This window comes from Peromyscus californicus, unplaced genomic scaffold, assembly GCF_007827085.1.
Source record: "Peromyscus californicus insignis strain IS unplaced genomic scaffold, ASM782708v3 Scaffold_10__1_contigs__length_136768540, whole genome shotgun sequence".
NCBI classification, from domain to species: domain Eukaryota; kingdom Metazoa; phylum Chordata; class Mammalia; order Rodentia; family Cricetidae; genus Peromyscus; species Peromyscus californicus.
The window spans coordinates 132,801,478-132,817,443 of record NW_026294391.1 but is presented as its reverse complement, the minus strand read 5'-3'; the positions used below and the strand labels follow the sequence as shown (position 1 = coordinate 132,817,443).

At 37.2% G+C, this 15,966-nt stretch overlaps 1 protein-coding gene across 2 annotated transcripts in view; it reads left to right on the top strand.

The window, feature by feature from the left end:
• Gabra3 (gamma-aminobutyric acid type A receptor subunit alpha3) overlaps nt 1-15,966 on the top strand; it is a 318,197-nt gene that overhangs the window by 186,791 nt on the left and 115,440 nt on the right. For both annotated transcript variants that reach the window (XM_052741044.1, XM_052741055.1), the window contains exon 6: nt 9,197-9,279. In XM_052741044.1, coding sequence (XP_052597004.1) covers nt 9,197-9,279 — 83 coding nt within the window. The remainder of the gene's footprint in view (nt 1-9,196; nt 9,280-15,966) is intronic.

Below are 15,966 nucleotides of genomic sequence, written 5' to 3'. Positions count from 1 at the left end.
ATATGTTTTTGAGGAACCTCCACACTGTTTATGATAATGGTTATACTAACTTATGTTCTTCCAACCGTGGATCAAAATTCCATTTTTTCTATCTCCTCATCAGCATTTATCATTTTACTATTTTGTTTTTTGTCTTGAATTTGTAGAGAAGTTTGGTAAGAGTGACATCTTAATGATATACGTAGCCTGTATGAGCATGTCACCTCAAATAAAGTCAGTTTTGATTTTTATCTTCCAATTTTTATCTCTAGTTGTTTACATTGCTTAATTTTTAGATAGATTTCTTAAAATACAATTTACATGTCAGGCAATTCATTCTCTTAAAGTTCATGATTAAGTAGTATTTTAATATATTTACAGTTGAATATCACCAGTGGAAACCCCACACCCACAATTCTTTCCTTCTTGGAATTGCTAAAATCTCTAATAAAGACTGAACAAAAATGAGCAGACAGCTTTTTCTGAGCTTCAGACTGAGCAATTTAGTCTTTTGCTATTAAGTGCAAGGCTATTTTTTTTGTACATGCCATTTATCACTTGAGAAAATTGCCTTTTTATTCCCAGTTTTTGAGAGTTTTAAATCTCATGATAGGTGTTGGATTTCATCCTCTTGCTTTTGCCCTTGTCTTAGTTTTATTTATTATTTGCATAGTTACCAGAGTGATCCTAAACCATTAGTGAAATTGAGTTACATTTACACTGAACCTCTTACAATGCATCCATGTTTCACCTGATGAAAACTGAGCATCCTAGAAGGCATTACATGATACAGCCCATTCTGTACACTTTCTACTAATCTCTCCCCTTAACCTCTCCAATGTATCTGTATAAGGCTTCTTGCTATTCCTGGAAGCAAACTGACACAGTTCTGCCTGAAAGACACAGCATTTGCTGCTCTTCCTACTTTCACTATTTATTTCCTCAGTTTCTTACTCAGATGCCACCTACTCAGTGCTCCTCTTCCCCAAATACCCCATGGGAATTTTAATTTATGTCTCATACTTTGTATCTAAGTCTTTTTTATTTCTTCTAGGGTATAACATCTTTTAGTGTTCAATATAATTAACTTACTATTTTATCCATTCTTTCCTTCCCATAGCCAAATGTAAGCTCTAAGTGGGTAATATGATAGCAAACTCCAATGTATCCTCACTGCTTAAATGATGGATGATTAAGAATAATGCCCTGAATTGAGCACTGAGTTAGAAATCTGATATATTAGATAATTTTAGACAAGTTTCTTCCTTTTTGTTTAACTCACATATAAAATCAGTGAGGGAATAAAACTAATTGCTTTCTTTCAGACTTTTCTGTCTCAGAGATTCTGATTGATGATGGAAGTAGAATAAGATGATATGCTACTTAGAGAAAGAAATTGAAGAAGATATCAGAAGATGGAAATATCGTCCATGTTCATGGATTGTCTGTAGCATTAATATGGTAGGAATGGCCATAAACAAAAGCAATGTACAGATCCAATGTAACCCCAATATATATCTAAACATAATTCTTCACAGACCTTGAAAGGACAATTTTCAGCTTCATATGAAAACACACACACAAAAACCTGGGATATCTAAAACAATCCAACAATCTTGAATAATAAAGAATTGCTGTAGGTATCACCATCTCCAATTTCAAGAAGTACTACAGAGCTATAGTAATATAAACAGCATGGTATTTGGCAAGAAAACAAGTCCATTCATCAATGGAATCTAATTGACAATCCAGACATCAATGCACACACCTGCAGACATCTGAATTTTTATCAAGAAGCTAGATTTACACACTGGAGAAAAGATAACATCTTCAACAAATAGTACTGACCAAACTGGATAGCTTTATGTAGAAGAATTCAAATAAATCCATACTTATCACCCTGTACAAAACTCAACTCCAAATGGATCAAAGTCCTCAGTGTTAAACCAGGTACACTGAATCCAATAGAAGAGAAAGTGGAGAATAGCCTTGAACTCATTGGTATAGAAGATAACTTCCTAAACAGAACACCAATAGCACAGGCACTAAAATAAACAACTAATAAATGGAACCCCATGAAAATGAAAAACATCTGCATACCAGAGGACATCACCATTTGAGCAAAGTTGTGGCTACATAATGGCAAAAGATTTTTACCTACTACCCATCCAATAGAGGGCTAATATCCAAAATATATAAAGAACTGAAAAACTAGATATCAAGAAAACAAATAACCCAATTTAAAAACGGTCTTCTTCTGGGAGTTCTAACAATGGAAGCAGGGGCTGTCTCTAACTCTTTTGCTGGCTTTTGGGACCATACTCCTCATACTAGGTCACCTTGTCCAGCCTTAATACAAGGGGGTGTGTCCTTCGTTTACTGCAACTTGATATATCATGTTTTGTTGATATCCATGGAAGGCTTGTCCTTTTCTGAATAGAAATAGAGGAGGAATGGATGGGGGACAGATAGGAGGTAGGGGGAGAGACTGGGAGGAGAGGAGGTCCAGATGTAATGTAAATAAATAAATGAATTTTTTAAAAATGAGGTACAGACCTAAACAAACAGAGAAAGCTCAAAAGAGGAAACTCAGATGATGGCCGAGAAACACAAAGATATGTTCAATATCCTTAGTCATCAGGGAAATGCAAATCAAAACTACTTTGAGATTTCATTTTACACCTGCCAGAACAGCTAAGATCAATAAAACAAGTGACAGCTCACGCTTGGGAGGATGTGAAGTAAGGGGAACACTCCTCTGTTGCTGGTGGGACTGCAAGCTTGTATGCTATGGAAATGAGTGTAGTGGTTCCTCAGGAAGATGGGAATCAATCTACCTTAAGATACAGCAATACCCCTCTTCTGGGCACATACCCAACAGCTGATTTATCCTTTCACTGAGACACTTGCTCAACCATGTTCATTGCTGCTCTGTTCATAATAGCCAGGAATTGGAAACAACCTAGATGTCCATCAACACATGAATGGATAACAAAAATGTGGTACATTTATAAAATGGAGTATTGCCCATCCATTAAAATGAATTAAATTCACAGGTAAATGGATGGAACTAGAAGAATATCATCCTTAGTGAGGTAATCCAGACCCAAAAAGACCAGTATATGTATTCACTTATAGATGGATATTAGCTTTTAAGTCAATAATAAGCAAGCTGCAATGCATATAACTGTAGAGGTTAGGCATAGAATTAGGGGCTAGGGGGTAACAGATAGATCTCCCTAGAAAAGATGTGGGGGGTCTTTGAATGGGAGGATCAAGGGGGAAGGGGAGGGAAAAGAAGGATGTGGGAGGAAATACAGGGAGAGACAGCTAAAATTAAAGGCCATTTGAGGGGTAGTATAAAAACCTAGTATAGTTGAAGCTTTCTAAAATATATACATATATGAAGGTGATCTAAATGAAATAGACAAATAATGGGGGAGGCAGAGCCCCAATTGGCCATCTCTTGTCTCTAAATGAAGCTTCTAGTACTGAGGTTAGATTACACCTAATTGAGGTGTTGGCCAAAGGGGTTCCATGGGAAACCTAACCACCCAGGCTATTGTAGAGACTATAAGTTATTTTCTCTCTCCTTTTACCCTACAGGTCCTTTGTGTATATATTATGGTTTCCAGTTTAGTGGATTTTGTTTGTTTTTATTTTTTCATTTTTTTTGAGATGAGCTTTCTCTGTGTAACAGCCCTGGCTCTCCTAGATTCTGTAGATGAGACTGGCCTCAAACTCACAGAGATCCACCTGCTTCTGCTTCCCAAGTTCTGGGATTAAAGGCATGTGCCACCAACACCTGGCTCAGTTTAGTGTTTTTATGGGATTCCTGAGTATGTGAACAAGTTGGTCTCTGGTTCTCTTGTGCTCTTTTTATTTTATTTGTTTTTGTCCAATTCTGATGTGCCTTTTCTCATTACATTATATTATTGTATTAGGGTTTTTATTGCTGTGGAGAGACACCATGACCATAGCAACTCATAAAGGAAAACATTTAATTGGGGATAGCTTAGAGTTTCCTAGGTTTAGTCCATTATCTTCATAGTGGGACATGTACAGGCAGACATGGTGCTGGAGAAGGAGCTGAGGGTTCTACATCTTGATTTACAGGCAACAGAAAGTAAACTGTGTTCTACACTGGGTGTAGCTTGAGCATAGAAAACCTCAAATCCCACCCCCATAGTGACACACTTCCTCCAACAAGGCCAAATCTATTCCAACAAAGCCACACCTTCTGATAGTGCCACTCCCTATGAGCACCATTTTCTCTCAAACCACCACAATTATATTTTACTATTAGCCCATGAAGGCCTGTTTATTTTCTAATGAGAGACAGAAAGGTTGTAGATCCTAACAGGAGGGAATTTGAGGAGGAATTGAGATGAGTAGAGGGATGGGAAACTATAATCAGGATATATTATGTGAGAAAAAAGAAAATAAAAATAAAAATTTATTTTGGAGAAAAAAAATGCTACAAACAAAGCTCAGTTTTCTAGAACTTCAGAAGTATTTGAAATCCTTTTTGTCTAACTCATAACCCCTCAATACAAGGTTTCAATAGAAATATATACCTCGATGAATGAAAAAAAATATAGTAATTCAGTGAACTAGGCTCTTGGCATGCATTAAAAAAAGATAAGAATTGCTAACGTACAGTAAAGAAAGCAAACAGATAATACACGGAAAAATAAAGTCTATGGCCCAGCATATCTTAGATAATATGAGAAAAGAAAGAGTATGGTAAAGTTTATGTCTATGGAAATGAAAGATAGGAAGGAGAGTTCATTCCATGCAGACCTCCTTTAGAAACTAGTAATTAGCCTAAGGTTAAAGGAAGTTCAAAGGAAGATTTCTGACTACTGAGAAATGAACTCTCCATCAGGTTTGATTTACCAGTCTGTTTAGCTGGACTGTTTCCTTGGTTGAATGGCTAAAATCTAGGTCAAAATGTAGCCTATACTAAATAAAGTCAAGATGGCAAAAGAAAAAAAATAAAATAAAATTAGTCATCCAGCTATTGGAAAGAGGAACATTCTGGTAAGACAGCACAATTATTCAACAGCCATGGTATCAGAGAGTCTGGAAAGAGCCAGAGCCCAGTGACCCAAGAAAGTAAACAAGAGGGGAACATAGGGTAGGATCATTCTAGACTCTGAGTAGACACAGACTTTGATTCTGAACAAAGCAGGGGGTATAAAGAAACTGCTTTTAACAGAGTAACAAGTTAGGAGGCCATAGCAGTAATACAACATGGACTTATTACTATGGTGGCAAAAATTCTGCTTAAAGCAAAGGATTGGGTGACAAAGGAACCAGAGTGCCAAAATACAAGTAAAATGAGGGCATTTTAATAATGGGGGGGGTTGTATGGGCATCATGACTTGACTTTAAAAGGCTTTGGATTCCTATCTGCATCTGCCTCCCCTAAAGGAGATAAAGGATTATCTCTTCTTTACTGCTTGGTGTTTACATAGAAATCAAAGCAGCCAGAACCCCAGATCATGACTGAAATTCTATGATATTGGTATTGTACTTTGAAGAGTCTCTGATCTTTCTTTTTGAAAAGCGCATTAAAAACTTGTAGGTAATGTAACCTGCTGAGTTATTCAGTGTTGCTCATATACATATATATATATATGTATATATATGTATATATACATATATATGTGTGTGTGTGTGTGTGTGTGTGTGTGTGTGTGTGTGTGTGTGTGTGTGTGTGTGTTTAGGGCTGACCACTTGGGACTGGACAATAGATTAGGGGACTCATCCCTGGAGAGGACTGTGTTTAAATAAATAAATTTATGTGTATATATTCTTCACAATGCCATCCTTTACTTCATCTTGCTTACCATTGTGGCTTCATCCTGGTTGATCCTGTTCTCATAAGGTCTTCTATGGTGGCCTTGTACAAAATAATTCTTTCATTTTCTCTGCACCTCTCAGAGAACTTTATGGGTTGTTCTGGAACTGGATGTATACATTTTTCAAATTTCTCCTAAACAGTAAGCACATCTAGGTGTGTGTCTTTTAGCAAATACCTACGTGGCTCTTATTTTCAGTGTGCCATTTAAACAACAAAAGGTTGAAACCAAATGATCAAAAGGACCCTTGCAGTTCTAACTAGTCCCTTGGATGTTGTGGAATAAAATATTTATTTAAATATGTAAAGATATATATGCAAAGATGTGTTGCATTTGTTTTGTTGCAGAATAATTTTTTTAACTATGCAAAGATGTGTTTCACTTGTTTATGCTACATTTGTTTAACTATGTAAAGATGTGTTCCTGTTTTACTTTGCCTGCCTAAGGCACCTGATTAGTCTAATAAAAAGCTGAGCATCAACATTTGGCAGTATAGGGATAGTCAGGGCTGGCAGGCAGAGAGAAAAGGGAAGCCAGCCAGCTAGCCAGGACACAGCCAGCCAGCCAGCCGAGGGACAGACAGACAGACAGAAGAAGCAGGGAAGCAGGATGGATAGTACATAGATGTGATAAATGAGTCTCAGGGCAACACATAGATTAATTGAAATGGGTTAATTTAAGTTAAAGAAAAGCTAGCTGTAAACAAGCCTAAGCTAAGGCTTAGGATCCATAATTAATAATAAGTCTCTGTGTCATGATTTGGGGGCTGGTGGTCCGTGAAAGAATGCTACACTTGGATACTTAAAAAATTTTCATGTGTCTTGAAGAAAACCTCAATTTTAAGCCAGCCTGTAATATCCCACCAATCTGACTTTTAAAGGGCATAAGTGGGACTTCAAAATTCACATTAGAAGACATAAAAGAAATATATTTCACAGAGAAACCTACTCCTCATGTTGGATACTGAAAAGTTTCCATGAGGATTTAATAAAACCGTGTTCCTTCTCTCCACTTACATTATTATTTCCAAGATACTGCCTCTTATGAGTAATGTCAAGCGGAAATTATTTCATGTCTACTTGGCAGCCTTTGGGATGTAGAGAATAAGACCACAGCAAATAAATTATAAAAGCAGGATGCAAAGGTAGTGATTTCTGATTAGGAACAGAACTGATCTATAATAACTTTCTTATCTTCTTTTCTATCCATTTCTTACCCATCCCACCTAACCGAAGAAAAAATGCCTGGGTGTATGTGGGCAGAGTTTGTTATTAGCCAGGCTATGCTGTGTGTGTGTGTGTGTGTGTGTGTGTGTGTGTGTGTGTGTATGTATGTGTGTGTGTCTGTGTATGTGTGTGTGTGTAGTTCTCAGACTAATAGTATTATAATCCCTTCAACATTTTTTCTGCAAAAGAAAAGACCATTACTGTATCCAGGCTAATGGTCACAACTACTGCTCTATATTAATGGATTGGCCAAATAGGTAGGTATTATTTTTCTCCTCCTATGACAGTGATCTCTGTGAGGGCAATAATTACGGCTTATGCCTGTCTTATCTTTCATATTTTCCCACAACTACTTTATACACAGGAAATGTTTATACAAAGGTAAGCATGGGTGATTAAAGATTCCCTCACATGACTAATACATTCCAAAGGAGATGAAGAGCTATTTACCCTCTAATGCATAGAAAGTAGCTAATGTAGCAAGACCTTTGGACTTGTTCCATACTTCCATGTTATGTTTCTGATCAAATCACACAAAGTCTCTGTATTTGTCTCTCTGAAACAGAAATGATAATGTTGCTCCCAATATATTCCTTACAAGGCCACCATGGGGGTCAAATAGAGTGAACATTCTCTTTTGTTCCAGGTAACCAGGTTCCCTATGATGTAAGCAGACTTGAATGGAATTACTCAATGTGAATGTGTTTCAGAACTTGTAAAATGCTGTGAATAGCTCAAATTATTAGCAATGATCCTTATAATGATAATAATTACACATAGAACCTCCTATGCCTTCCTAGATGCATGGATATCTATAATTTGACTTTAAATATGAATGTTTCCTGGTATCTCACTTATTCCAACCAAACTGGAGCAGTATTGGGCAACAGTGTTCTGCCAATAAGCACCTACTGAGATTTTCCTACCTGACACTGTTATAGTAGCACTGTGGTTAGGATGAGTAATGAATGAAGACTCTACATATTGAACTCCTTACACACCCCTCTCTCTCTATTGCCTTGACATGGAACAAAACAAATTCCTCTATGTGATATATTGATATTCTATTAAGCAGGAATTATAGTTCCAAGGAAAATCTCGGTGCTATAAAGCCATGAGCAAAAATGCCTCTGTAAAGAAGGAAGGCATTGGGAGGATGAACAAAATTCTAATTGATGACAAGCTTCTGAGCATATTAAAATACCATGAGCATGACAGAAACTGTTAGATAAAAAAAAAATAACCTATTAATGCCAGGTGCCAAGCAACTCTAAATGTTTACTATGTGGGCATTATTTCTGTATCGATGTATCTATATATGTATGTGTGTGTGTATCTCTCTCTCTCTCTCTCTCTCTCTCTCTCTCTCTCTCTCTCTCTCTCTCTGTGTGTGTGTGTGTGTGTGTGTGTGTGTGTGTGTGTGTGTGTGTGTGTGTGTGTATCTATCTACTTATCTATGAGAATACTGTTGGAGCCAATGGCAGCGCAGCTCAGCCTTAAAAGATTGGCAAGAATTCATAAGGAAACACTGAAATGGATTATTTTGACAGACTAATGCAAGGAAATGAACATATAAATATGACAAATCATACCCCATAAATATTTCCACTGAGGAATTTAAGCATGATCTTTCCTGTTTATGTTTCTGTTGAAAGTTCTTCAGATTTGACCTGTAAGGTTTTTGATTCCCTCCATTACCTTTGTATTTTTTGGAGTGGTGTGTGTGTGTACTACCTCATATAATAGCCTGCTGGGAAGAATTCCTTCTGAAATAATGAAGCTGTGATCAGGAATGAATGAATCAGGACTTGCTGTTTCTATGCTTCTTAAAGGGTAGCTAAGAAGTACCATTACGCCAAATACATATTTTTTTTTCTAAAGCTGGTAAGGTGGGATTCACATCAGCTGTAACTAAAAACAAGCAATACTGGCTGCTGCTTTGAAAAAGTCCCTAGCTCACTTAATCCACTGTTTGTTAGCATACTCACTTGCAGTGAAAATAAGCAAGCAAAATCCCATGGTATTCTTAGGAGTACTCCAATGCTGTTGAGTGGGAACTGAACTTTATGTTTAATAACATTAATCTTGGCTGTATTTCATGTTCTGTTATCTCTCTTCTTTTAGGTTAACAATACATGCTGAATGTCCTATGCATTTGGAAGATTTCCCCATGGATGTGCATGCTTGCCCACTGAAGTTTGGAAGCTGTATGTATTTTCTGAGTTTTGCTTGTCTGATCTGCTTCCAGAAGAAATATAATATATCTTACTTTGTTCCTGGGAAGTTCCTAATACTAACTTTAATTCTTGCTGTTATGGACTGGGTCAGGAGAGTGGGGTCAAGTAGTACTAACTGATCAAGAGTAGTAGACTTAACCTTTAACAGGCTTTTTTTTTTCTTAAAAAAAAAACCAAATCTTATTCCATTATTTCAGAGTAATTGCTATCATTAGATGGAAACATCAACATTTGTCCTTTTCCAGAAGACAGAGCAAGGACTGATAAAGAATGTTAGCTTCCTAAGGACAAGAGAATGTGAAATATTTTTGTTAATGTCCATTCTCCCTGCACCTCCACTTACTACTATCCAGTTCCCAACAATAAACGGTAAATAGGAGGGACAGCTATGGAAATTTGCTCACGTTTTAGAGTACTGCCTTTCCCATTTGCTGTAAATCTTACAGAGAATACAATAGAGTGCATTTTCAAATGAACTACAGATGTCAAAATTGAATATACTTCAGAGAAGTTTTGAACGTAAGAATATCTGAGTAAGTTATCAGAGTAATATATTAAGATCTGTGTTGATCACATCTGAATGATATTGAAATAGAAACTGCATTTGAAAAGTCTCAATTATATGTGACATATTTTATCAATTATTAGTTTGTAAAATATTTATAGACCATCTCTTGTGTAACAGCCTCTATTCTATGAGTTTGGAATGCAATTCATTAATAAAACAAAATCCCTAGCCTTATGGAGTTTGTATTATTGACAAGAATATGATAGTGACATATAAAGTAAACATTGAATATAAGTAAGGTGAAAGTAAGCATAAAGTAAGGAGAACCATGGAAAAACTTTGAATACATAGTAACTATACACATGTATATGATGTAGTATATTTCAGACACAATTATAATATAATATAATATGATATAATATAATATAATATAATGATTAATTTAGGGTAACTAACATTTCCATCATTTCCAGTATTTATCACTTCTTAATGCTAAGAGCATTCAACATCTTCCATTAGCTACTTTGAAATGTACAGGCATAACGCTTGCAAACTCTAGTCTCTCTGCTGGGCTATAGAACAGTATGGTATTCCTAACTGCATTATGACAGCTGTTAGATATCTATTCCTTTAATTTTACCTTCCTGTACATTTTTTCTAATAAGGCAATCCTGACAAGTCTGTTTTTAGTTTCATTGACAACCAAATATATCATCCAGGGAAGCACAACTCAATCTCCTTATTCTTATTATGTATAAATTAAAATATTTCAAAACATTACATAAGATTGGACATTTTATGATGAAGTGGGGCAAATGATACAGAAATCTGAGGAAATAATGTTCTAGGTATCATAGACACATCTCAGGAAAAAAGATCTGAAGTGAGAAAAGTTTTTGGCTTGTTCAATGAACATCAGAGCACCCATATGGCTGCCCAGTGGGCATAAGAATGAAAAGTACTAGGTAGAGATGAAGCTATAAATTCAGCTAGAGCCTCCAGAATCTTCTAGAACATTGAAGGGCCTTGGCTTATATTCTGTGGGTAAACAGGGAATGAGTAGAACATTTTGAATTAAAGGTTGGTATTGTCTGACTTATTTTGAAAGATGAATGTATTAGGGGTTTTAAAACTTGTTAATAAAGAAAATATAATTAGAGAGTCCAGTGAAGCTTATATTTCAATATTTAAGGTGAGATATGGTGATGGAGGTTATTGAAATCTTTCCAGTGATGATGGCTCAACTTACCTGTGATAGTAGTAAAGGTGATGAGAAGTATCTATGCTGTGAAAAGACCTACAGCAAGATCCCCTGATGAGAATTAGTTGTGTAGTAGAGGGAAAACTCAAGGGTAACTAAGAGACAGTAATCCTAATGAATTTGCTGTCAAACGAGACAAGTAGTGTTAGAAATCAGAGCAGCAGGTTTAAGAAGGGAGCTGACTTGAAATTACCCTTCAGAAATGATCCTTATTAGAAGAGAACAACTCACTAATGTGATCAAGACTTGAGGTGAAAGAGCAATTAGAAGAAATAGAACACACACAATAGGCAACACAACAGGGCCCAAATGGGAAGAGAAACTTCCTTTGAAAATCTGGAAAGGAACTTCATTAAGCTTAAAATAAAAAGAGTATAAGAGATAGCTTAAAGTAAAAGAGTAAGAGAGATAGGCACCATGGATAGAGTGGCATGGGTGTAAGGGGCCCACGAGGAAAAAAGCAGGGAGAAACAGAATAGCCAGGAGGTAGTTAGGCAGCCTCACCATAATTCAAAGCCAGTGTTGAGAAAGTGTCAAAGTTGTTTCCTAAGACAAGAGCAGCAGAGATAAGAAAGAACACCTATTTGTCTTTTACCTCTGTAGGACCAGAAAACAGAGCAGGAGATGGATGGCTAGATTGCTCCAGGCTGAGTATCTAATCTCTTAAGGTGCTAAGCATCTTAAAGAGACAGGCCCATGATCTAATGGAGAGTTATTTCTGAAGAAAGGAAAGACCCTCCTATAGATTAACTTGTCTCTATGGTTTCTCCATCCCTGGGAATGTTTGCTAGTTCTTACTATGATTCACAGCTTGGTCTACAATCATCCCCATGAAGAAAGGATGAAGTCAAAACCTAATAGGAACAACTTTAAAAAAACAACATTGCCTTTTCTATAGTTCCTCTATGCTAAAAAGAGGAGTAGAAGGGGGAGGAGGAGGAAAGGTGGGAGAAGAGATGGAAGAAGATGAGGAGAGAACTCATCAAGCCATCAGCTTTAAAACTTAAAGGACTATGTACTAACTATAAGGGAAGAGCAAAAACACATTAAATTCAACCAATGCTGTAATCCATCTTAATTGTTTATGGAAATAAGGTGGTAAGTCTTTCACACTGTCTGCACAGGCAGGAAAAAATGAACTCTCTATGTTAGAAATGTGGCTTCCATCAGGAAACTCTAAGGTTTTATGAACCCTGTTTGGAATTAAATAAAACTAAATTATTAGATATTGATGGGTATTGAGTTATGTTCTAAAAACAATATCTAAAAGCAAAATCACAATGTACACAGAGACATATAGGTGAACCTAATCCTAATATCAGAGTTTATGGACAAGGAATTTAAAATTTTCATGGCAATATGTGGTGGCACACACAGCACAGAGGGATTGTGTGGGAGACAAGTGGATCTCTAGAGCTCTCTAGTCAGCCAATGTTGGCCAGTTGATGAACTGCAAGTTCAATCAGAATTAAAATTAATTAAATTTAATTAAACCCTAATTAAAATTAGTAATAATGTGGCACATGACTGAGGCACAGAATGTTAACCTCTGACTTCCATATGCACTCATGTGCATGTACACATAAAAACCACAGCCACATACATATAACACATGTGGGTACTGTCTTCAAGACATAAGAGACAAATATGAATTAAACAGATAAAAGATAATTTGAACAGAAACTTAGAATCTATAAATAAAAATAAATTGGAAAATATTGACAGAAAAGTACAACTAAAATTCATAGTTCATGGATAGATAAAACAGAAGACAGGATTAGATAGCTAAAGAATAGACAATAGAAAATAGAGAAATAGAAGAACAGAAAGAAAAAACAGAAAAGAATACCAACACAATTCTTCACAGACCTGGAAAGAATAATACTCAACTTCATATGGCAAAACAAAAAACCCAGGATAGCCAAAAGAATCCTGTACAATAAAACAACCTCTGGAGGCATTACAATCCCTGACTTCAAGCTCTACTATAGAGCTACAGTAATAAAAACAGTTTGGTACTGGCATAAAAACCGACATGTGGACCAATGGAATCGAATTGAAGACCCTGACATTAATCCGCATACCTATGAACATATAACTTTTGACAAAGAAGCCTAAACTGTACAATGGAAAAAAGAAAGCATCTTCAACAAATGGTGCTGGCATAACTGGATATCAACATGTAGAAGGCTGCAAATAGATCCATATCTATCACTGTGCACAAAACTTAAGTCCAAGTGGATCAAGGACCTCAACATAAATCCAGCTACTCTGAACCTGCTAGAAGAGAAAGTAGGAACTAGTCTTGAACGCATTGGCATAGGAGATCACTTCCTAAATATAACACCAGTAGCACAGACACTGAGAGAAACAATCAATCAATGGGACCTCTTGAAATTGAGAAGCTTTTGTAGAGCAAAGGATACAGTCAACAAGGCAAAGCGACAGCCTACAGAATGGGAAAAGGTCTTCACCAACCCCACATCTGACAGAGGACTGATATCCAGAATATATAAGGAACTCAAGAAATTAGACATCAAAATGACCAACAGTCCAATTAAGAAATGGGCTATAGAACTAAACAGAGAATTCTCAACAGAGGAAACTCAAATGGCTGAAAGACATTTAAGGAATTGCTCAACATCCCTAATCATCAGGGAAATGCAAATCAAAACAACTCTTAGATACCACCTTACACCTGTCAGAATGGCTAAGTTCAAAAACACTGAAGACAGCTTATGCTGGAGAGGATGTGGAGCTAGGGGAACTCTCCTCCACTGCTGGTGGGAATGCATGCTTGTACAACCACTTTGGAAATCAATATGACACTTTCTTAGAAAATTGGGAATCAATCTCCCCCAAGATCCAGCTATACCACTCTTGGGCATATACCCAAGGAATGCTCAACCACACCATAAGAGCACTTGCTCAGCTATGTTAATATTAGCATTGTTTGCAATAGCCAGAACCTGGAAACAACCTAGATGCCCTTCAACTGAAGAATGGATAAATAAAATGTACATATACACAATGGAATACTACTCAGCAGAGAAAAACAATGACATCATGAGGTTTGCAGACAAATGGATGGATCTAGAAAAAATCATGCTGAGTGAGGTAACCCAGACTCAGAAAGACAAACATGGTATGTACTCACTCATAGGAGGATACTAGATGTGGAACAAGGATGACTGGACTGCTACTCACATCACTAGGGAGGCTACCTGGAAAACAGGACCCCAGGAAAGACACGGGGATCTCCCAGTGATGGAGAAATGAATGATATCTACATGAACAGCCTGGACATGGGTGGGGGAAATGAAGGGTGAGGGTCGAGGGAAAGAGAGCTTGGGGGAGTGGGAGATCCCAGCTGGATCAACAACAGAGAGGGAGAACAAGGAATAGGAGACCATGGTAAATGAAGACCACATGAGAATAGGAAGAGGCAAAGTGCTAGAGAGGCCCACAGAAATCCACAAAGATACCCCCACAACAGACTGCTGGCAATGGTCGAGATACAGCCCGAACTGACCTACTCTGGGGATGGGATGGCCAAACACCCTAATTGTTGTGCTAGAAACCCCATTCAATGACTGAGGGATCTGGATGCAGAGATCCATGGATAGGCCCCAGGTGGAGCTCCGGGAGACCAATTAGCAAGAAAGAGGAGGGTTTATATGAGCGAGAATTGTTGAGACCAAGGTTGGATAAAGCACAGGGACAAACAGCCAAACGAATGGAAACACATGAACTATGAACCAATGGCTGAGGGGCCCCCAACTGGATCAGGCTCTCTGAATGGATGAGATAGTTGATTGGCTTGATCTGCTTGGGAGGCATCCAGGCAGTGGGACCGGGTCCTGTGCTCATGGCATGAGTTGGCTGTTTGAAACCTGGGGCCTATGCAGGGTTGCTTGGCTCGGCCTGGGAAGAGGGGACTGGACCTGCCTGGACTGAGTCTACCAGGTTGATCTCAGTCCTCGGGGGAGGCTTTGTCTGGAGGAGGTGGGGATCGGGGGTGGACTGGGGGGAAGGGGAGGGGGGCAGGAGGGGGGAGAACAAGGGAATCCGTGGCTGATATGTCGACCTGAATTGTATTGTAAAATAAAATAAAAGAAAAGAAACACATTGAGAATGGTGAAGAAGTTATTATGTGTAACTAAAAATGTACTGTGAAAATTTCATACATGTATATTTTGCAAAAGAAAAAGGAACTTTTAAAACTGATGAAAATTATTAATCCAAAGTCTCAAGATGAATACAGATAAATGTAAAGAAAACAATGCTGATTTTAAAGTTTATATGGAAATATTAAGATGCTAAGAATACTTAAGAGTCTTGAATAAGAATAAATCCACAGAACTCATAGTGATATCAAACCTACTTGAAGCTATAGTAATTTAGACAAGATATTACTGTTACAAAGATTAAAAAAATAGTGTGGAGTTAATGAGACAAGGAGGGAGATCTTGGATGTTATTTTATATTAAATATATATAAGATATATATAAATATATAAATTCCAGATGGATTGAAAAATCTAAGAAAAAGAGGCTATCAACTTGAGGAGAGACATAAGGGGGATTTGAGGGAGGTGTTTGAGAGGGGCTCAAGCAAGACTATCTGGGGAGGGGCTAAAGGAGGAAAGTAATGTAATTCTATTTCAATTAAAAACCCAGAACTTTTAGATGAAAATATAGGAGAATATCCTCATGAATTGGAGAAGGTAGAGATCAATTGAACAAAGGCATAGACTGAAACTGAGAAGATACCTAGGATATATTAAATATTAAGGATTTCTACTTAATCAAAATATCATTAAGAGAACAATAAGGCAGGGTGGGAAGGGCAGAGTGTGATGGTGCAGGCTTATAACTTTAGCACTCAA